Below are 22423 nucleotides of genomic sequence, written 5' to 3'. Positions count from 1 at the left end.
AAAATCTAATTGCATTCAACCTGTCTTTTATTCCCGTACCGTAGTTCAAGTGTGTGTAATTGTGATTTGAAGATTAACACATGCCAATTGTATGAATGTGACCCGAGGCATGCTAAGAAGTTACAGTTTTGCTAGTTGTCCTATGTTGTAAAATATGCAGATTTTTTTACATTTTGGGAACATGTCTAATCATGAACAACTTATACATCTACAGATATGAGGTCTAAAATACTGCAGTGAATATCAATTAGTAGTATATAGCTAATGCTACGGTGATATCAACTAAAATTATAATCAAGTAATTTGTGTTAATGGCGCGGTTAATGCTTAGTGTACAGTATTACTGTATTTCCATTCAATTTTAACATTATTGTGTTATGGAGTTATGCTTCTCATACGTGTGTGTAATCATAATGATTTTTTATGTTAGTAATAATTAATTAAATATTACTTAACTGCTCCCTACTGTTGAAGGTCAGAAGTGTCAACCACATTGGGCTTACACTGGGATTCAATCAGAGTTTACCCACCTCAAAGGTAGTTTCATGACAACTGAACTTTTCCTTCAGCCCAAAGATGAGGCTTAGTCACAATAGATGTGAGTGCTAAAATTCACAAATCATTATCACTATCCATAGCACCTCATTGTTATCCTTCTTCAAAATTAGCAAATTAATTTTGTCTCTAAAGACCACTGATTACTCAATAAACAGAAGAAATTTGAAAATATAATATTTAAACAAGAGCAACACAGTCTCATAAGATACTGTACCCATCAGTTTAACTCACACGACATAGGTTTCATGCCCTCACTGTTAATATCTTATACTGTATGTAACAAACATGATGGCGTGTAAATAACTGTTCAAAATATGGTGTTATTATAAACAGCTTCATAGTCAAGAACTTCAAAAAAAAATTGCACCAACAAAGACATTTGTTTAGTGCCTCATTTCTTTTTTTTTACACGAAGCATTATGCCACCAGCCATGGAGCTCTCTTACAGGAGGCTGTACAAGAAAGTTCAAATATAGCAGCCTAACAAAACAACTGGTCTGCAGTTGGTCCATTTGCTCCTGACAACAGTGCACAGATACCTGTTGTGCCTCAACTGCATCTGTGAGGCGTCGAGACTGAGATATGTTTATCAATGAAGGGAATGCTATTAGTAGAACCACCTAAGCTTTTATAAGGGGAAAGATCATACATAATGTAATGAGTCCCATAAAAGGAATAGTAAAGTACGTATTTGTTTTTAAAAAAATATTTATTTGGGGGTTGTACTTGATTATTGTTTTAATTTGATGTAGGCAGGTCCCCCTCTTACCTCCGGGGTGCTTGAGGGGGGGCGGCTGCCGAGATGGCCTCAGTGGGGACTGCAGGTGGCGCCGGGAGGTTGCAGCTGTGCAGGGAGCTGCCAGAGCTCCAGCAGTTCGGCACTGCGGGCGACGGCCATCTTGGTTGCGGGCGCATGTGCAGAAGACATTGCGCAGTGAGTTCCCAAGTTGCGGCCGTCATCTTTGTACACCTTGCGCATGAGCAGTATATATAGTGCAAGCGGTGGCCATTACACCCACAGCTCTGTAGGGGAACTACAGCTCCCATGAGTCTCTGGGCTACAGATCACATGTTGCCAGGCAGCCAATAAGGCTGAGGGAATCACGGCCAGCAGAGATAGGCATTTGGCACAGAGAGGGACCACGCCAGATGGAAGAGGGAGCTGGATCAAACAGGTAGTGTCTCAGAGCCAGTGGCTCGAAGACTAGGCCTAGTGTATCCCCCCATAGGCCCCATCTAGGCCCCGACTCACAGTAGCTTGTGGTTGTTGCAGGGAAGGCCCCTTAGATAGGGATGCTTCCCCATTTACTGTCTAGTGTCAGGGACGCAGTGAAGACACCGCACGGTGATTGCGACCTGTGGTCTGGGACCTCCGTTGTAAGAGACCCTGTATGGTGATATTATCCACGCCAGAACTCACCCCACGGGGAGGCAGATGCCATCGCGGATGACAACAATGTTGGATCAGACGGATCCCCTTGTTAATCTGCATTATCTGGGTGCTGGAGCCCCGGCAGGTACCCAACTAAGTGCACCAACACTTCACGGGATAGCGCTATCTCCTACTCTTTTGGGTGGGTCCCGACATTGGGGGAAAAGGACATCAGTGTATTGGTGCCAAGCACCCTATGTACTTTGGGAACACACATTGGGGTTATAGGGCTGTGCCTATTATACGTGTGGTACAGGGTACTGTTATAGTGTGTTTAATAAAGGTTGTTATTATATACCTGAGTGTGTGTATTATTGGTATTGCTCTTGTAAGGGGCTTATCCCACAACGTTGGGATCCCTTGCAGGTGGAGGTGCTGCCCCGAGATGAAACAGAATCACCCCAAGCTCCCAGTGGCGGAGACTCCGGCCTCTTGGTGGCCAGACAGGTACAGATGCAGCTGCCGTTATTCGAACATTTCATGGAGCCGTTTTTGTGTGCTCTGCTGTATTCAACTCGGCATTCACACCGCCAATCACACCAGGCACACGTGTTTATCTCAGTTGATTTGTTTGAATTTCATGGATTCTGATTTCTTTGGGTGCAATTCTTCGTGTATCCGTGGCAGAAATGAATGAATTGTAATGTGTACAGTACTGTGCTACTGTGTCAATTTGCAGGTGTTTAAAAACCAGAACCCTAAAATGCCATTTTCTCCACTCGATAAAAACACGAGTCAACACACATCTGAAGGCGGTAAGGTTGGAAGACATCACAAGCCATGACATGGGTTTTCCGAGGTATACAACGCGTGAAATGTTCGAATAACGGCCACTGAATCTGTAATAGCAGCATTGGTAGTTCCTTCCCTTGTACAGGGGAACAAGGGCTAGAGTTATAATTAGCTTTGTTTTTTTACCATATACATTTTTACAATCTACCTTTAAGGTACATAGTAGATGAGGTTGAAAAAAAGACGTGTCCATAAAACGTTGGTGTCTGCCTTACTTTATCTGTCTTACACTATAACTGCCGAAGCGACCATTCCCATATATGAAGTTTATCATCTGAAACTGGCTCGAGTGGCCACTTCGGTAGATATTGAATGGAGCTAATGAGAATGTTTCCTTATCTTCTCGGATCTCGATCTAAATATATAGTGCACCTCAGTTAGAAGGATGGGCTGATTTTAAGGAAATTTGGGACATATACTGTAGATACTATTTATACTGGAAGTATGCATTCCAGATCCTTAAGTGATTATAGATCTTATATTTTTGTATTATTATTATTTTATTATTGTTGTGTGTGTGTACATAGGTAACACATCGGTTGCAATTTATGAAATTGAGAACTTTGGCTTTACTACCCTAACATAGAAGGTGTAGGGCAGAGGGTATGGGGCCAATACTAAGGACAAGAGAGTATGAAAAGGAAGAGGATGGGCGGATGGTGGATTCGGATTTTGCAACTAGCAAAGGATACTGTGAAATGTCTGATATTAAAAAGCAAAGCTCAGCTGAATATACTGTAGTGCCGACGGTTAATCTAAAACAAACCAGTGGCAATCACCAACAAGACCCAGGAAAATGCTGGGTACATGCTGAAACATTTCAGTGACATTTCTGCAGAGCCTAATGGCCCATCGGATTAACCGCAGGGGTCCCTGGCAGTCCCATTCAAACGAATGGGACTGCCAGGGACCCCTGCTCTATTAATCCGACGGGCTATTAGCCTCTACAGAAATGTCACTGAAATGTGTCAGCATGTACCCAGCATGTACCTGGCTAGTTTAAGGCAAGTTTTAGAATACTCGTTGTCTCGCCTGCTGCAGTAAGGCAAGCTAAAAGACTGGGCTGGAGTTGCTACAAACCCACGTAACAATCACAGATATAGCCTTCCAATTGTATGAATGCAATCACATGACTACATTTTGTAGTTCTTGCTGACACATGAAACTACCTTGAAAGATACCTTGAAGATACTCGCACATTAACCCCATGTTCATTTGCAGGATACTGTACATAATGGGCTGTATTTACTAAGCAGTCTCTGCCATAAGTCCCTATCTGGTGCTGGAAAACACCTTATAGTCCATTTAACTCAATGGCTGGGATTCACTAAGCCGCAATGAGCTATATCACACCCCGATCCAGCATTAACTGCTATTTAAGCTAATGGCGGTTAAGGTCAGATCGAGGTGCGATGCCCTGTGTTGTGGCTCAGTGAATAAAGGCCAATGGACTGCATGATGTCTTCCTGTGCCAGAAGGCATCATTTGGTCCAAGACTGCCTAGTAAATATTGGCCTACAGTACAGGATTTTTAAAACACATACATTGCTAAACATACAGTACAGTAGATACAGTTCCCTCTGTAATGAGACACCATGGTTATTTTAGTAGATTACCTAAAAGAAATCTATAATAAATATCCAAATTTGTTTGGAAAATAATATTTATTATAAAATGTACAGTACAATGATCTTAATAATATAAACACAGTCTTGCATCAAAGTCTTTTAAAGACCAATAATTTATAAAATGAGACAGGAACCATAGTAATTTGTTTGTGTCTCATGGTAAGACTAATAAAATATAAAACATATGCAAAAAGCATTGATTGGGAGAATCCTTATTAACACACACACAAATATATATATATATACCCAGTTTAGAGGTTAGATGATTTGACTTTGTACATGATAAAATAATAACTCTGTGGTATATTGTTATGGGTTCAGATAAAATAATCATAAAAGGCAGTACTGATATCATACAGAGTCTACAAATTGAGTGCTAACAGAGGATGAACTATGATATTTATCTTTGAAAAAAAAGCAAAACACATGTCACTGGAGTATGTTTGTAGCATTAATACTTCTTTGGTAGTAAGGTGCATTTCAAGCCAATATCATTCAGTAATCTTTGTTTTTTCAAAAGTTCAGGTCCTATTTACATAAACGTCTACTCTTGAATATTCTTTGGCCTGATCACTGAGTTTCTTTAGGGTACTTGTGAAACAAGTTCAATGTTTTTTTCTACAGTATGTGGGGCATACTAATGACTTTCCATCGTTTTGCCCGACATAATCAACTTACAAAAGGGCTTCATTTATAAGTATTGATACAGTATACTTTGCACTTGTGTGGCAGTCTTGTGCATATTTACTGTAGCTGTACATTCTTTAATATATATGTATATAAGTTGTTTTTGTATCACTACCTAGTATGTTTTTAGCAGTGCATTTATAGTATCCTGCATCCCTTTGTGAAGGGTGTTGAATAACCAATGTCCCCTGAGGATGAAGAAATTTGTTTCCATATAATCGTGATTGAGCTCCTGCAGTCAAGTGAGATTTATCAGGTAGCTCCCATGTTATTTCTGCTTTAGGAATTCCAATTGACATGCAATTTAACTGAACTGAATTTCCAGGTCTGGAATAAATAACAGGTGCAGGACCACTAGTTATGCGTGGGGGGTATGCTATGACTATTACAGGAACATTCATTGTTGAAGAACCGTATGGGGTTGTTGCTTTGCATAGATACGTTCCTCTATCATACACAGATGCATCACGCACAACAAGTGACCCATTTTGTAATAGAGAAAAGCGTCCCTTAGTTTGTGTGCCATCAAGAACCATTCCATTAGGCAATGTCCAAGAGATATGTGTTTGTGGTTCTCCATGAGTAGTGCAGTGAAGTTGTAAAGTCTCCCCATTAATTATGCTCACCAAGTTATTGTAATGATTACTAATTTGTGGCTTATGACCAATCTTTAAAAAGACCAATCTGTCGGCATATCCAGCTATATTTACAGCTTTGCAACGGTATGTTCCAGCATCTGTTACTGCTATAGTGCCAATATGTAATGTACCATCACTTTTATGGTAAATTCCATGGAGGTGATTACCACTTTGAAGTTGTGTTCCATTTGGAAGAATCCATGTTCTTTCAGGCTCAGGTTTTCCTAGGGCTGAGCAGTTGAGACTCACTGTCTGGCCTTCTGCCACAACAACATTTTCATTATCAGTGTTAAATTTAGGTTTCTCTGCTGGTTCAGTAACAGTCAGTTGTACAATTAACCTGGCCTCCCCACCTTCATTACGTCCAATACAAATTAATTGTACTGAATCAGTTTTTCTTAATACCTTGATGTCAAGGGTGCCATTCCGATGTACGGTAATTCTATTCCCGTAGTAAGGAGCAGGAAGGATAACACCTTCAGGAAATGCCCACATAACACGTGGTGTTGGAATACCTTCAGCTTTGCAATCTATCAGCATGCGTGAATCTTTCATTGCAGTTTCTTTAACAGCGATAATTTTATTAGAATGACCATTGATTTTAGGTGGTAGGACATTAACTTGAATTTGAACAATCTTTTTGTCTTCTCCAGCATTATTTTGTGCTAGGCATGTGTAGTTTCCACTGTCAGATCTTTGTGTCTTTTGAATAAGAAGAGTTCCATCTCTATAAACCTGATACTTGTCTGATAAAGCAGGTATAGGTCTATTCGCAGGAGAGAGCCAGGTGATCTTTGGGATAGGTTCTCCTTTGGCTTCACATGAAACTGTAATAACATCTCCATATGAAACACTGACAGTAGAATAGGTTTTATTCTTAATAACTGCTCCTTCTGCTACTACTTTGACACTCACACGCATCTCATCTTGTCCATGTTGGTTTACAGCATAACACGTGTAGTCACCTTCTTCTTTCATTCCTACTTCATTGAAATACAAGGTTCCATTGTTAAATACACCATATCTTTTCATCCGTATGCCACTATCATCAGATTGCATAATGGTATTGATCATACTTCCATCAGGAAGACTCCATGATATTTCAGGGTTCGGAACTCCGGTAGCTACGCAATCTACCTTCAGATCTCCACCATATGTAACTTTGTGGTCAGCTTCATTTTTATGTTCTATTTTAGCTGGCTTCATCATCACATTCACTTTGAGCACCACATAATCATCTCCAAGTTTATTCCGTGCCATGCACAAATAGTCGCCTGCATCCTTTTCAGTAACGGAATATACGACCAATGTGCCGTTTGAATATGTCTTGATTCTGGAGTCAAAACTGTTTCAGAGAAAACAAATAAAGGTTATATCTACAAACAAAATACAAGTTTTATGTGTACCAAAGACCAATAAATACTTATGAAAACAAGACTGTGGAACATATTTTAATTTGTTCAAATCTATTTGTATGTGGGATTTATTTATTAAAGTGTAAGATTATATAAACTGCACACTATGAGCAAATATGGGCAAAATTACTCACATACACATCTCACACCATATTTATTAAACAGTTCTTGTATTTCCAAATTATGGTCAAATGCAATATTATGTAGCAATTTGGTTACAGATGTGCAATTCCATTCTAAAATTAAGTATCATGTGGCGGTCATCTATCGCCCACCTACCTCTACTCATCCCCCTTCTGCCTTTCTCTCTCACTTTGAATCCTGGCTCTCTTTCTTCCTCTCCTCAGACTCCCCTGTTCTTCTCCTTGGGGACTTCAATTGCCACATTGATGACCCCTCTCTCCCTTGGGCTTCCCGCTTTCTTTCTCTAACCTCTTCTTTTGGCCTTCAACAGTGGACTGCAGCCAGCACCCACAAGTATGGCCACTACTTAGACCTGGTTTTCACTAAGAACTTCTCTTTCTCTGATTTCTCCATTTCCCCTTTTCCTCTCTCTGACCATCATCTCATCTCATTCTCTCTATCTCGCTTCTCCCCTTCTCCACCTCCATCTACACCCCGGTTCTGCAGAAACCTGCGCTCTATTCACTTACCTGACTTTGAGTCCACTTTAAGCTCCTCCCTCTCCTCTCTCAGCTCTGCTACAGACCCCGACAACCTGGTCAGGAACTACAACTCTGTCTTGTCCTCCTCTCTTGATCTACATGCCCCACTTTCACTCTGCCGCACTCGCCCTTCTAACCCTAGACCCTGGCTAAATTCCCACACACGCATGCTGCGTTCCTCCACTCGTTCCTCTGAACGCCTCTGGAGGAAGTCTCACACTCTCGCAGACTTCCTTCACTACAAATTTATGCTATCCTGTTTCAACTCTGCCCTCTCGCAAGCTAAACAAGCCTACTTTTCTGCACTAATCAACATGCACAAGTCTAACCCACGCCGACTGTTCTCTGTCTTTGATACTCTACTCAAACCACCCTTAGCTGCCTCTCCTTCCTCCATCTCCGCTCAGGACTTTGCTGACTATTTTAAGGAAAAGGTGGAATCCATACGTCAGAACATCCCCTCTGTTTCTTCCTCCCATCCTACACCTCTTCCTAACTCTCCTCCTGCCTTCCTTGACTCTTTTTCCACTGTCTCAGAGGAGGATGTGTCGCTGTTGATCGCCACTTCTCCCTCTACCACTTGCCCTCTTGACCCCATTCCCTCCCATCTCCTAAAACCTCTTGCTCCTACTATAATCCCTATGCTCACACACATTTTTAACTCCTCCCTCTGCTCTGGAACCTTTCCATCCTCCTTCAAACATGCAACAGTCATACCATTACTCAAAAACAGCAAGCTTGACCCTACCTGTCTTTCTAACTATCGACCTGTCTCCCTCCTGCCTTTTGCCTCTAAACTCCTTGAACGTCTTGTATTCTCTCGCTTGCTCCATTTTCTCAACACCTATTCTCTCCTAGACCCTCTACAATCTGGCTTCTGCACTGCTCACTCCACGGAAACAGCCCTCACTAAAATAACTGATGACCTCCATGCTGCCAAAGACAGAGGTCATTACACTCTGCTCATATTACTCGACCTCTCTGCAGCATTTGACACCGTGGACCACCCTCTTCTCCTTCACATTCTCCATACTCTTGGTATTCGGAACAAAGCTCTATCCTGGATCTCATCCTACCTCTCCCATCGTACTTTCAGTGTCTCTTCTGCTAACACCTCCTCCTCCTCTATTGATCTCTGTGTGGGGGTACCCCAGGGCTCTGTCCTGGGACCTCTTCTCTTTTCTCTGTACACACTCTCTCTAGGTGACCTAATAACATCTTTTGGGTTTAAATATCACCTCTATTCTGACGACACACAAATATACTTTTCAACACCTGACCTTACACCTGCTATACAGACCAAGGTTTCTGAATGTCTCTCTGCTATATCATCCTGGATGGCCCTCTGTCGCCTTAAACTCAACATGGCTAAAACAGAGCTCCTCATACTACCTCCCAAACCTGGCCCTACTACCTCCTTCCACATTACTGTTGGAACTACGATCATCCACCCAGTAGCCCAAGCACGCTGCCTAGGGGTCACACTCGACTCCTCTCTCACATTCGCCCCTCACATTCAAAACATTTCTAAAACTTGTCGCTTTTTCCTCCTCAATATAACAAAGATACGCCCTTTCCTCTGTTGCTCGACTGCTAAAACTCTGACTCAGGCCCTCATTCTCTCCCGTCTCGATTACTGTAACCTCCTGCTGTCCGGCCTTCCTGCCTCTCACCTGTCTCCCCTACAATCTATCCTAAATGCTGCTGCCAGAATCACTCTACTCTTTCCTAGATCTGTCTCAGCATCTCTCCTCCTGAAATCCCTCTCCTGGCTTCCAATCAAATCCCGCATCTCACACTCCATTCTTCTCCTCACTTTTAAAGCTTTACACTCTTCTGCACCTCCTTACATCTCAGCCCTAATTTCTCCCTATGCACCATCCCGACTCTTGCGTTCTGCTCAAGGATGTCTTCTTTCTACCCCCTTTTTATCTAAAGCCCTCTCCCGCCTTAAACCTTTTTCACTGACTGCCCCACACCTCTGGAATGCCCTTCCCCTCAGTACCCGACTAGCACCCTCTCTATCCACCTTTAAGACCCACCTTAAGACACACTTGCTTAAAGAAGCATACAAATAGCACTGTGAACATTCTGAACACATGATACATAAAGCTTGGCCCCTGCAGACGCACTTACCAGAACTCCCTCCTCCTGTCTCTGTACGTTCTCCCTACCTACCAATTAGATTGTAAGCTCCTCGGGGCAGGGACTCCTCTTCCTTAATGTTATGTTTCTCTAAAGCACTTATTCCCATGATCTGTTATTTATATTATCTGTTATTTATTCGATTACCACATGTATTACTACTGTGAAGCGCTATGTACATTAATGGCGCTATATAAATAAAGACATACAATACAAGTATTTTCCTTCCGGAAGAAAAATGACCAAGATATGAACATACAGTACTGTATACAAATTGATACAAATTGATCAAGGAAATGGGCACAGAGTTGTACACTGGCGACACACTTTATTCGAGCTCGGCTAGTCCCACGAATTCGGGTATACCCGGGTGCATTTAGGTTTGTGACTGTTTTCTGCCCGAGTGCATTGAGGTATTTTCCAGGCAGGGATTGAAGCATTTTATTCCCGCTGGCTGCAATACTGCACAGTATATATATATATATACTGCATTACAATTCATGAATTTATGCCATCTGGTATACACGCGAAGCATTGCAGCCTATTAAATCCTAATCATTATCATTTAACAAATCAGCCGCCCGTCAGCCAGGCATGAACCCAGGCTGGGAAGGCAAACGCAACGGGGCTTGTCAGAGGTGAGGAGCGGCGCATTCCAGGTATCTGCCAGGTACATACTGGGTATTTGCTCGAATAAAGTGTGTCGGTGCAGTACATAGTACCCAAAGCTCAATGAAATCTGATGCCAAACTTGACTTCTCAGAGCTCATTGGGTTCAAAAGGCAAATTATAATACTTACTGTTGTCAGTCTTCAATCACCTGTGAGCAAAACATGACTGAGTCTACAAACGAGTCCATTTTGCATCAAAGGAGAATTACTGAAGAAAATCACATACTTTTTAACACAGTGGCAACTTTAAGAGGAATGAGGTTGTTAAACAGAGGAAGTCTGGCTAAGGATAGGGAGGATTAGTATGGACTACTATAATTTATGGAGGGTAGAAAGCTATAAAATGGGACATGAGAGTAGTACTGTACAGTAGATTATATGGCAAAAGGCCTTGTGTTCTAATGGCTTACTTGAAATTTGATCTGGTAGTAGCTTCGAGGGAAAAGCAATGGAAAAAAAACACGAGAGGTTTTGTGAAATATACTAGAAGAAGAGAAGGAAGGTGGGGTTTGGGGAAAGAGGTAGGCAAAGACATGGTTTTTTTAATTATAGATGTAGCACAACTAACTTTCTTCAGGACCATGACTGAACAGCCCTGCTCTGCATGCAAACCACAGCAACTTTGAACTTCTAAATATTAAGCCAGAGGCACCAAGGTTGTAACAGTGTGGGAAAATGCTTATCTTTGCCATGAACATAAAGAAAGTTAGTCGGGTTACATCTGTTGATAGTGGAATACATATTATATAAGTGAGGGAGGTCAATTTTTACATAGAGGCTCTTTATCTCCCCAACCACCCTTAATTAAAACAGTTTGATGTCTGTATAAATATTTGTGAATGTTCATGATATTGCTAATTTCTTGTGCGTAACAATGACCAACATTCACAAGTTTTGAAAAATTTCAGTCACTGGCTGTAATTGTTTTCAGAAAATAATAATAGCTTTGGAGCTCTAAAAACAAATAGGTTCAGACAATTGTAAGTAAGTAGACACATTGCATACTCTTGTATTCCAGATTTTTAGTTTAAAATTATTGTTGTGGATACCTGTACTTACAGTAAATAGTTCAGCAATAATTTCACTGCATTCAATAAAGATGTGTCATAGATCTCGTCTTTCTGGTCTCTCCATATCTCCAATACCACAGTTTTCTTGCATATATTTTTTTTAAATAAATAATTATATTATTATCTATGGCAACCAAAATGATAATTTACCTGAAGAATGAATCCACCAGCCGTTTGGAAGGCAGTCTCCACAGTATCCTTGGCCATGGGTCCCCAGCCACACTGCAGTCAAGGCGCAGGGTACTTCCATAGGTTACATCTGTTTTCTGAGGAGAGCTTCCAGTAATCTTGGCATTAGAGGAATACTTTTTTACATCAAGCGTAACTGTTCTCCTAGCCGATCCCACAATATTTGTTGCAATGCACTCGTACTTTCCAATGTCTCTCAGTGAGATTTTGCGTATGTACAGAGTTCCATTAGGGAAAACAAACACATTTCCATTTACAATCTGGGATGGTCGGATTTGCGTGCCATCAAAAAGTACCCAACGAATACTGGGAAGCGGAGCACCTTTTGCAGAGCAATGAATATATATGCTGTGACTCTGAGGAAGGGAAATGTTTTCAATTTTTTCTTGTTGAATAATAGGAGGCAATGCTGCTATTTGAAGCCTCACAGTCAAACTATCGACTCCTGCCACATTACTAGCAACGCACTTGAATATTCCTCTATCAGAAAAGGTCGTTTCCTTAATGGACAAAGTTCCATTTTCATAGAGCATTATGCGACTCGGCATAGTAGAAACAGTCCGTACTATTTTTCTATCAGGAAATATCCAAGAAATGTGGGGAGATGGTACTCCTCTGGCATTGCAGTGCATTGTGATTGTATCTCCGAGATATACTGTAACATCCTTGTAACGAGGTATTACCATGTTAGGCTGCTGTCTCACAACTGTCAATGTAACAAGCATCTTATCAGTGCCGTGCTGGTTCTGTGCTGTGCACATATACTGCCCTTGGTCCTGTAGCTGAAGGTTTCGGATAAGAAGAGTACCATTCTGCAAAACCTCAAATCGTTGTATCCTCGTATTTGTTGACATTATTGCCCCTGATAGACACCATAAGGAAGACATTATTAAAAAAACAAAAACATATATGTGCACAATTCTAGGTGAGTTACAAAAATATTCCAGTATAGAGACATATTTTTGCAGATTCATAACCACTTTTCCTGCAAATTGACTGGACTTTCAGAATAATTGATCAGAAGTTAGATGTGATATTAAATAAAAATAGGTTTTCATATACCAACATTTTCTTAATATAGTAGTATAAAGTACTTGTACTGGAGTTTAAAGTACTAGCATTCATATTGGACCTATTTGTTATTCAGTAGGTTGGTTGTAAGACCAACCAAAGAGTAACATACACTATAATTTCAACAAGTTCAATGATGCATAGTAATTATACAGAAATATAACTAAGACACAAATGTGTAAATATATTTCAATTATAACTCCAGTCCAGTATATTTTAAAGTTACACATATTCCTGTTTTATTACTAAAATAAACATAAAATCATTTCTACTCCATGTATCAAAATGCCTACCATTGTAGTCTTTCAACAAACAAAAATTATGCTTAACTATTTTACTAAAGGAGCTTATATCAACAGTACCATTATATACCATTAGAGTGAAAGACTATTTTTGGAAAGCATACCGTAAACTGTAATTTATAAAAGTGTTTCCAAAGTTTTAGTGGAGTTCAAAAGTTATTCTAGTTTTACTAATGATATAGTTTCATAACTCTTATTCATTACTACTAGTGGTTAAATATTGCTAGTAAAGAAATATTGAAAGTAACATATGCAATGGGAATCATAGTGAAGTAGTTATATACTGTATACTTATAGTGAAAGATACATGTCATTTTTTGCATAAATTGAAAACAAAGATTGCTAGTCCAAAAAATAATTGCTCTGTTTATACAATATATGTGAGACTAATGGCTCTGAAATAATGTGATAAAAGACAGAATATATTAGCTTCATAAAACATAGGGAATCAGTACTGACTACAGGTCACACTGTACTTAAATATAGGGTCATATTTACCAAGCATTGCCTATCCATAAAGCACCTTATAGCACAATGGTGTGTTTTACAGCTACCACCACTTTGTACATATTACCCTACATCTCTGAACTTTTTTTTACTAATTATACTTATTGTGAGCTTTTAGGCAACAATACATTTTAAACACAAGGAAAATAGAATATTTTGAAATATTAATATATAAAAAGTTATATTTTAATATATTACCAGTGGCAACTTTTGTCCAAGTAATAAAAGGCTTGGGATATCCAACAGTTTCACACGGAAAAAGAGCATCCATTTCAAATTGAACAGATAATGATTGAAAGCCTGTGGTTGTAATTTTAGGCCTTTCTCCATGTAGTCTAATGTTTACTGAAGGTGGAAAAACATTAGAATTTCGGAGTATAGATTCTTCCTTATTTGATACAACTGGAGTTCTGTGGATATTGTGATGAGTATACCAGTGCGACTGGATGGTGGAGCTTTGCTGAGTTGTACGAGTTTGAAATAAATCTGGAGGAGTTGTAGTGACTACGCGATTTGTAGATGACATTATTGTTGATGAAGTTGGTTCTTTGGTTACTGTTGGCACATGAGCAATTGCAGTGCTTATTATGGCATTCAATGCTGTTGTTCTAGCAGATGGAAAGATGATATTGTTTTTATTACTTGTACTAACTGAGGTAGGAACAGAGGGTTTTAAAGTAGCAGCAAATCGAAAGGGCTTAGATCTATTAAAATGATGCTGGATTCTTGGATTTATGTAGTATGGATTTCCTTGATTAGGAATTCTTGCAGCAGTGCCTTTGCCATTAGTAATTACATTATTTCCAAAAGGTCTGGGATTGGGGGACAGTCTTTGTCCCTGATTATTAAACCTGCTTGGAGAAATTGGTTTTGGTCTAAATAATGGAATAACAGTTGTGGTGGTGGTTGTTGCTGGAGTAGTTGTGAATATTTGTGGTGTATATGATTTTCTCTCTTGAAAATTCAGTGCTGTATATGCTGTTATCTCTGGTTTATTTGTTATTGGAAGGGGTTGATTTGTAATAAAGTAGTGCAGTGGTCCCTGTGTTCCTAAATAAGGAGGTCTCATGGTCCCTCTAACTGGACTATAAGGGAGTGGAGTTATGAAATGATGCTGATTATTAGGTATTATTCGAGGCTGATGGTGGAGGTTAGTATTGAAAAGTAGGCTATTGTTGGACTTTGCACCAGTATTCTTGAACTGTTCTTGTTTAGGTTGTATATACATTTTGTTCTGGTTTGAAAGAATTAAACCAAGTTCATTTTGCCTTGAAGAGGGGGTGCTTGTTTGCACTATTTTTGAAGCTTTTGTTGATTCCATTTGAGTCATTTTTTCATGCTCTTTGGTCCCTTTATTAACTGTGATTTGCATAAACAAACTTTGCGTGGTTGCAGAAGTTGAATTGTGTGTGATGGGAACAAATACGTTATGTGTCACTGGAGATACAAGTATAGTTTTAGTAGCTTCAGGTCTTATGGTATGATTCATTGGCCTAATAATGTTTTTTTTCTTTCCTTCATAAAGAAATCTTCTCATTTCTGAAGAGGGAGTGACTGAACTTTTGTTTTCTATTTTCTCAAAAAATACATTTTCTCGCCTATTAGGAGCAGTTACCGTTTTTCTTGTGTTAGGTGGTGAAGTAACAGTGGGGGTTGTTGTAGCTTTTATTGTTAAATCTTTTAAAACATTCTCAGTCATACTTGTAATAGGAATTATTGATTGTAACTCTATGAGAGGTACTGGTTCTGACACTGTCGTAGTTTTATGATGTATTTCTCTACGCAATCCAACTGTATCCTCTTGTGGAAAACTGATGTTAGATTCTACATACAATGGTTGAGATGGATTTATGGTGGTGTGGACGGTACTTAGCTCATTATTATAAACTGTGTTGCTTACATGTGCCTTAGCTTTTCCTGCATCATAAGATGTTTTATCCTTAAATGTAGACGTCTGAAAATCATGTACTGTTATGGCAATCTTGTTCATATCAGTACGTAATGTATATAATTGTATTTTACTGTCAGTATTTCCTGTGCTATATTTCTTGAATGTTTCTGTTGTCACAGGTGCAACAAGTGGCAATTCTAAAGCTTCGGCAGTAGTGGTGTGTGCTTTTCTTTTGGTTTCTGGTACAGAGGTAGTGGGGGGAAAAATATTGTATTTTCTGTTTTCTGATGATTGCTGTAAAACAGGTTCCTTTGATGTAATATCTTCAAAGTGAACATTTTTTCTAGTCTGATAATAAATGTCATCCTTTGATTTGTTTAGTAATAAAGGCATTTTAGTGGTCCTCTCTCCTTCAGAGACTGACACAAATGGCTTTTGAATGAACGTTTTCATACTTGTTTGTGTTGTACTGGGAATTGTAGGGATAACCTGATTCTGTTGCTGTCTAAAGCGATTTGGTCGAAATCTTCTTCTTCCATTGGGTCTACGTCTGGGATACTGAACATTTCCATTTGTAAGGAGTAAAGGAGTGGTAGTCTTTCTGTGGGTATTTATAGGAATTGTTGTAGTTAATCTTCCTGGAATAGAAGTAGTCATTAACTGATATTCTGTTTTTGAAGGAAATGCACGAGGTTGTGACACGAATGTCTTTTCTGTGGATTTAGCTGCTCTGGTTATTTGATATTCATCTTTCCCAAATGAAGCAGTACTTATTTCATTTATATTAGTGTTAATTTTTTTGGTTTGTTTAAATGAGTCCACTGAGTATTTTACTTCACTTTCACCAATAGAATAAGTGACAAGTGTAGGAGATAATGTTCTGGTTGTAACTAAAAAATCAGTATTAAGTGTGGTATCAATTGTAGATTTTGGTATCATACTATCCATCGCACTACGCAGAATTTCTTCATGTTGGGTCATAGCTGTTGTTGTTCCAATTTTGTTGTTGTTTGAAAATACATGATGTTTTGATACATATGCTTTATCTGTGGCTTCAGCTGCTCTGGTTATTTCATCAACTTTCCAAAATGAAACAGTACTTTTTTCATTCAAATAAGTGTTAGATTGTTTTGTGTGTTGAACAGGGTCCACTGAGTATTTTACTCCACTTTCACCTTTGCCAATAGAATCAGTGACAGGTGGAGGAGATAATGTTCTGGTAGGGATGAAGAGATCAATATTATGAATGGTGTTAATTGGCAAAGGAGTAACACTTTTAGATTTTGGTTCCAAGATATCTTTTGCATTAGATAGAATTTCTTCATGATGAGCCATAGCTTTTATTGTTTCCAATTCTTTGTTGGCTGTGGAAGTTATGTGAATACCTTCTTTTAATACATTGGACTTATAACCATGCATATTATTTTTATCGTTCGGTTCTGCTGAGTGGTGTGTAGATATCTTTAGAAATGTATGCAATATATCACTCTTATCTGTTGTCACAGACTCTTCAAAAACAAATTGTAATGGAGACGTTGTAACAGTAAAAGCTTTGACTGTAGAAAAGTGCTTGGTATCATCCATAGACTTTGTAAATATATCTAGTCTGTTGTTTTCCATTTCATTTAAATTGAAATCTGTCTCCGCATTATGCTCTTCAAGAATAGTTTGCATTTCTGTAGTATGAGATTGTTCCTCTAAATAATTTCCTAAATTTGTATTTCTAGAAGTATGCTCTAGTATGTGGTCTGTTTCAATAGTCTGAACACTATTTGTAACAGTACTATTTATATCATTCAACTCAGTAAAATAACTTTTGCTTTCCTCTTCATCTATTGAATAATCTAAAAGGTCTATGTCAACATTTTCAAGACTCAGCATTGTCGATGTAGCTGTAGATGATTCTATTATAAATGTTTCTTGATCATTTTCTGAAAATTCATTTTTACTGTACTCATTTATTTTCTCATTGGCTATTGTTGAAACTCTGTGATCACCTAATGATGTAAGATCATGACCCTCATCCTTTATGGTAACTTGTGGTGAAGAAGTGATGAATACTATCTCATATTCATTTAAGTGGGAACCATCTGCAGATGCTTCTTCCATGTTAATTGTTGATTCCACCATAGGTTTCAATGGTGGCTTGGTTGTAGAAGAAGGAGCTTTCTGCTTAGATGTTGGTGCAGTAGTAACTTTTGTGGTAGTAAGAAGGAGGGGAAATTCGGTAGTCCTTTGAACATTTTTCCCTCTAACCTTTGCTAAAATGTTGGCCCATTGTTTGGGATCAATCTGTTTGTTCCCCATATTTATTCTTCGTCTAGATTCAAATTTCCGACGACCTTCTGCAATATTGCTGTCTTTAACTGTTTCTATACTCTTCAATGCTTTCATTTTCTTTCTGTCTTTTCTGTTTTGTTTGCCTCGGACTGTAGATGAAGGAGGACTTTTGTTTTTGCTAGATAACACTTTGTCTTGGACATTATGATATTTAGCTGACTCTTCTTGTGTATCTTTCTCACCTGACCCTCCATCATCATCTATCACATCATGCTTAACCTTTGTGAAAACCTCTAAAACTGGACGGTTTTCTATTTTTGATATTTTATATGAATTATCAGAAACCTTTTTGTTTATTGTTACTTGAACAGTGTAGTGATCTGTTCCATGTTGGTTCACAGCTATGCACCTGTAGAAACCACTGTCAGTAGGTTTGCTGTTTGGAACCATCAATGAACCATTATTTAAAATATATATACTGGTTTTGTTTGCTAAGGCATCAATAATATGATTGTTAGGTAAAATCCAGTTCAATTCTGCATTGGGATTTGCTACTGCATTGCAAGGCAAAGTTATTGGTTCTCCAGCACTTTTCGTGACAACTCTAATGTTACTCTCAGATATTTCACTAACTGGTGGCTGCACTACTACTCTAAAAGGCAGTACATCCATTTCATGCTTTACTTGAGCAATGCAATAATACACTCCTGAATCAGAGAAGTCTACTGCTTGAATAACTAAATGGCCACTGGCAGATATAGAAAATCTGCTATCCTTATTAACATATGGTGCCTTTAATGTTGTTCCATCCGGAAGAATCCATTCTATCGAGGGAACTCCAGATGACTTTACATTGCAGTTCAGTTGACAAACACCTTTCTTAACAACGCTATGAGATGTTTTGTGTTTCTCACTTTTCTCTATCATTACCCAGTTATTTTGTGGATACTGAATGTCCTTAGTGTGAATAGACTGTGAAAAGTGTGTGGAGAAAGATAAAGTGACTTTCTTAGCTGTGCTGTTTTTTCTGTTTAGTTGAATGTTGATAAGAGACTGCATCACCCATGTTGGTTCCGCCATTATTAGAGCTTTCACTCCTGTATAATAATATGAATCATGCTCCAGGTCCTGTCTGTATCTGTAAATCACTTTAGGATGTTTGCTGAACATAAGTTCCCTTTGCAACTTAACAGGCACTTCACTGTAATAAGCTATTAGTTTCCATAATTTTTCATAGTTTTCTCGATTCATTGGGCACTCAAAATCAAGTACAAATGTGGCATTGACATCAATTTCTTCTGGATGAAGTTGATTCCATAGAATTTTGCTGAAGTCGATTGGCTTTTTCATTTCACAATCCAAGTTTACTTTGTTTCCATGCTCATCAGTCATATTAAGTATGATTTTCCCTAGCAACGCTTGATGTGACTGCATCAACTGTAGATCATTGTCATTCTCCTCAGAGTAGGTGTCACTACTGTTTGCCTTTAAGGGTGAATATATGGTAGGACGGAAACAGGAGACATCTTTCAGACTCTGAATTTCTTGATTTTGTAGTTGTTTGGGGGAACTACACATTGAACAAAGCTGTCCATTTTCATATGATTTGTCTTTCTTGCATTTTAACACACCTACAGGGACAAAAAAAAATGAATGTCATATAGAAGTCAGAAACAAATCATCCAGCAACATGAGACTGACCTTATATAATGTAACAAAAACATGAATAGACTTGCAAATAGATCATGGTGATTAAAGGTAATTAAATGACAGAGAAGCTTATTCAACAAGCATATTTTACTCCTTTGAACCTTGAAGGACCTGCACCCCATTGCTTTGAATCTACCACAGGTGCATCTAGCAACAAAGAAATATAACAGATGAAAATAGCATCAGTGTGACTGATAATGTAAGCCTCAAAGGTATGATTTTCTTTTGAATAATCATCCGATATCATCACTTGGCTCTGCATCAGTTATTCTAAACCCAGTAGTTAGATTGCCTGCTGAGTAATCAACATTATCAGTACAATACAATGAAGAGTCTGACCTGGAATCATAGTAACAATTGTCTTTTATATACAGATGTAGCCAAACATTATTTCAACCCATGGCATGCTCCCATGGGTGAATTGTGCAATAGCCGTGTCCCTCCTCGTGTGCGGCTGATTCAAAGCAATAGCCACCTCTCCACCTTTGTGTATGTCATGTAGCAGTGCACCAAAGGGTGAAATAATGTTGGCTACAGTACATCTGTAGGTGCCAGAACATATCCTTCAGAATTGCTAGCCTTACAATCTTATTTTGAACTTGGGACATTCACTTTACCTCCCTGTGCTTATATGAGGTACAAGAATATAAAGTGATATGGCCAAGATCAGAAAAAGCTTACACTGTGATATGCCCCCCAAATCTCCTCCCCAATGCCATTGTCTTCTACTCTATAATAAAACAGGGGCTTCCAAAGCTAGCGTCCAGAACTCCAAGCCATATTGCATTGTGTTTAAAATCTACAAACATCCAGTACTGTGTATGAGCTAGGTATATCTTTGCAAATGTGTATAACATTGTTTTGGAAAGAAAAGGTAAAATATACAGAGATATGCCTAACAGGTTAAAACATGGACAAAGTACTGAGAAATCTCATTGCCATTTACTGGAGTTAGGAATAAATGTCTTTCTACTGTCCACAATTGATGACTAATTGTTTGCCTTTCAGTGCATCAATATAAAAATAATAGATGTATGCCACCTAGCAATCCGATTTTACTCATATTTTTATTTAACCTCAAGTTAAACTCATTAAGGCAGGAACTCACTACGCCTGTCAAACATTATGCACAGTTAAACTGGCAGAACAAATACACACAAAAGTAATATTAGTGTATATATCCTGAAAAAAAAATGTTTCTTACCATTAGACAGTTCATCCCATTCAAGTAGCCATTTTAAGTGGCAATCGCAGGCCCAAGGGTTACCATGGAGATAAAGGCTCTCGAGCAATGGCATTGATTGCAACATTGCAGCAGGTAGTGTTGAAATCATATTATCTGATAAGTAAAGGTGTTTTAATGTTGATTGTCTGAAATAATCTAAGAAATTAAATGTGCAAAACGTTTTGGCATGAAGCTGTTGAATTAAATTTCCTTCTAAATGGAGCAGCTTCAAAGAGGTTAAGCCATTAAAAGCATTGGGGTGTATGAATTCAATTTTATTATGGTCAATGTGTAATCTTGTTAGGTCAGAAAGTCCATGAAAAGTGTGGCTAGTGATTACTTTCAACTTGTTGTAACTCATTTTAAACACCTAAGGAAGAAACAAAGAGACATATTTTTAATCCCAAAACAAGGTGGCACAGAATAATTATAAAAGGTATTAATTCCAGCTATACAGTATAATAAGATCACTACAGAAATCTAACATTACATTTCACAACACACTAATGGTTGTACAGTTTAGATATCTATTTGAATTACCCAGAACAAAAAAGATGGATGTTTTCCATTTTGTACGTGTAAATTATGGATTATTGTAAAATTATTAATATAGTTTGTTAATCAATATTTAATGACCCGAGCAATAATGAGGTTTATACATTGAATCCCAGTTTTTCAGCTACAGAAAGTCCCTTATTCCTAAATTCTTTGTCCTATTAAACAATATGATCTTCAGGAACAGCCTCACTCTGATATCCAATGGAAAGCTACAACCAACACCACTGGAATATTACATTTGGGTGTTGTATTAAGTTGATCGATGGGACTATGTTTTCTTATAACAGTCACATGGAATACTAAAATGCTAACATCTTGGCACATGGGGATGTGGTCTAGAATCTTTAAAAGAAATCCAACTCTTGAGTATTTCTATTGTAATATTCAGAGTCTGTGAGTCAAAATATTCAGACTTTTTTATACACATACAGTAAGTAGCAAGCTCACCTCGCTACATGTCTGAAATATTCACTGAACATACACATGTAGTAGACTTCATTGTCCCCTCAAGTGTTTTATGGTGGAATATGTTGTAATATTGTACCTCAACACTGCTATTGAATCCTATGGGAACTCTGTGATATACTGTGTTATAACAGGATATGTTGTTTTATCTGGGGAACAATGTTGATAGTACATCTGGGGATCAGAAAAAGCTGAGTGGTACAGTGAACTGTACTCCAAAGAAAATTCACTTAAATGCACACTACCTATATTTAAAATGTAACCTTTAATGTCATATACTTAAAACATATATTACCAAAGAAAATGTGTGATAACTATTAAAAATAAATTAAATTAAATTTGTGAATTTTCTTTGGAGTACAGTTCACTGTACCCCTCACCTTTTTCTGATTCACTTTAGTTCACAGTTGCACCTACTTTCATATATTATTATCAATTAAAATGTATTTGTTTCATTATACAATTAGTATGGTTTAGTCGATCACTCCCCAATCCCTTTCCTTTTGCTCTTTAGTACATCTGGG

At 38.4% G+C, this 22423-nt stretch overlaps 1 protein-coding gene across 1 annotated transcript in view; it reads right to left on the bottom strand.

The window, feature by feature from the left end:
- Positions 1 to 4464: 4464 nt before the first annotated feature.
- Positions 4465 to 22423, bottom strand: part of MXRA5 (matrix remodeling associated 5) — a 58966-nt gene continuing 41007 nt past the window's right edge. The window contains exons 4-7 of the mRNA XM_075594574.1: positions 20856 to 21246; positions 13969 to 19572; positions 11852 to 12752; positions 4465 to 7080 (exon numbers count right to left, since the gene is read on the bottom strand). Of these exons, the coding sequence (XP_075450689.1) occupies positions 5175 to 7080; positions 11852 to 12752; positions 13969 to 19572; positions 20856 to 21246 (8802 nt within the window). The 3' untranslated portion in view covers positions 4465 to 5174. The remainder of the gene's footprint in view (positions 7081 to 11851; positions 12753 to 13968; positions 19573 to 20855; positions 21247 to 22423) is intronic.

Source organism: Ascaphus truei, chromosome 3 (genome assembly GCF_040206685.1).
Source record: "Ascaphus truei isolate aAscTru1 chromosome 3, aAscTru1.hap1, whole genome shotgun sequence".
Classification (NCBI taxonomy): domain Eukaryota; kingdom Metazoa; phylum Chordata; class Amphibia; order Anura; family Ascaphidae; genus Ascaphus; species Ascaphus truei.
The sequence above is the reverse complement of the archived record's forward strand: the minus strand, read 5'-3'. Positions and strand labels throughout refer to the sequence as shown.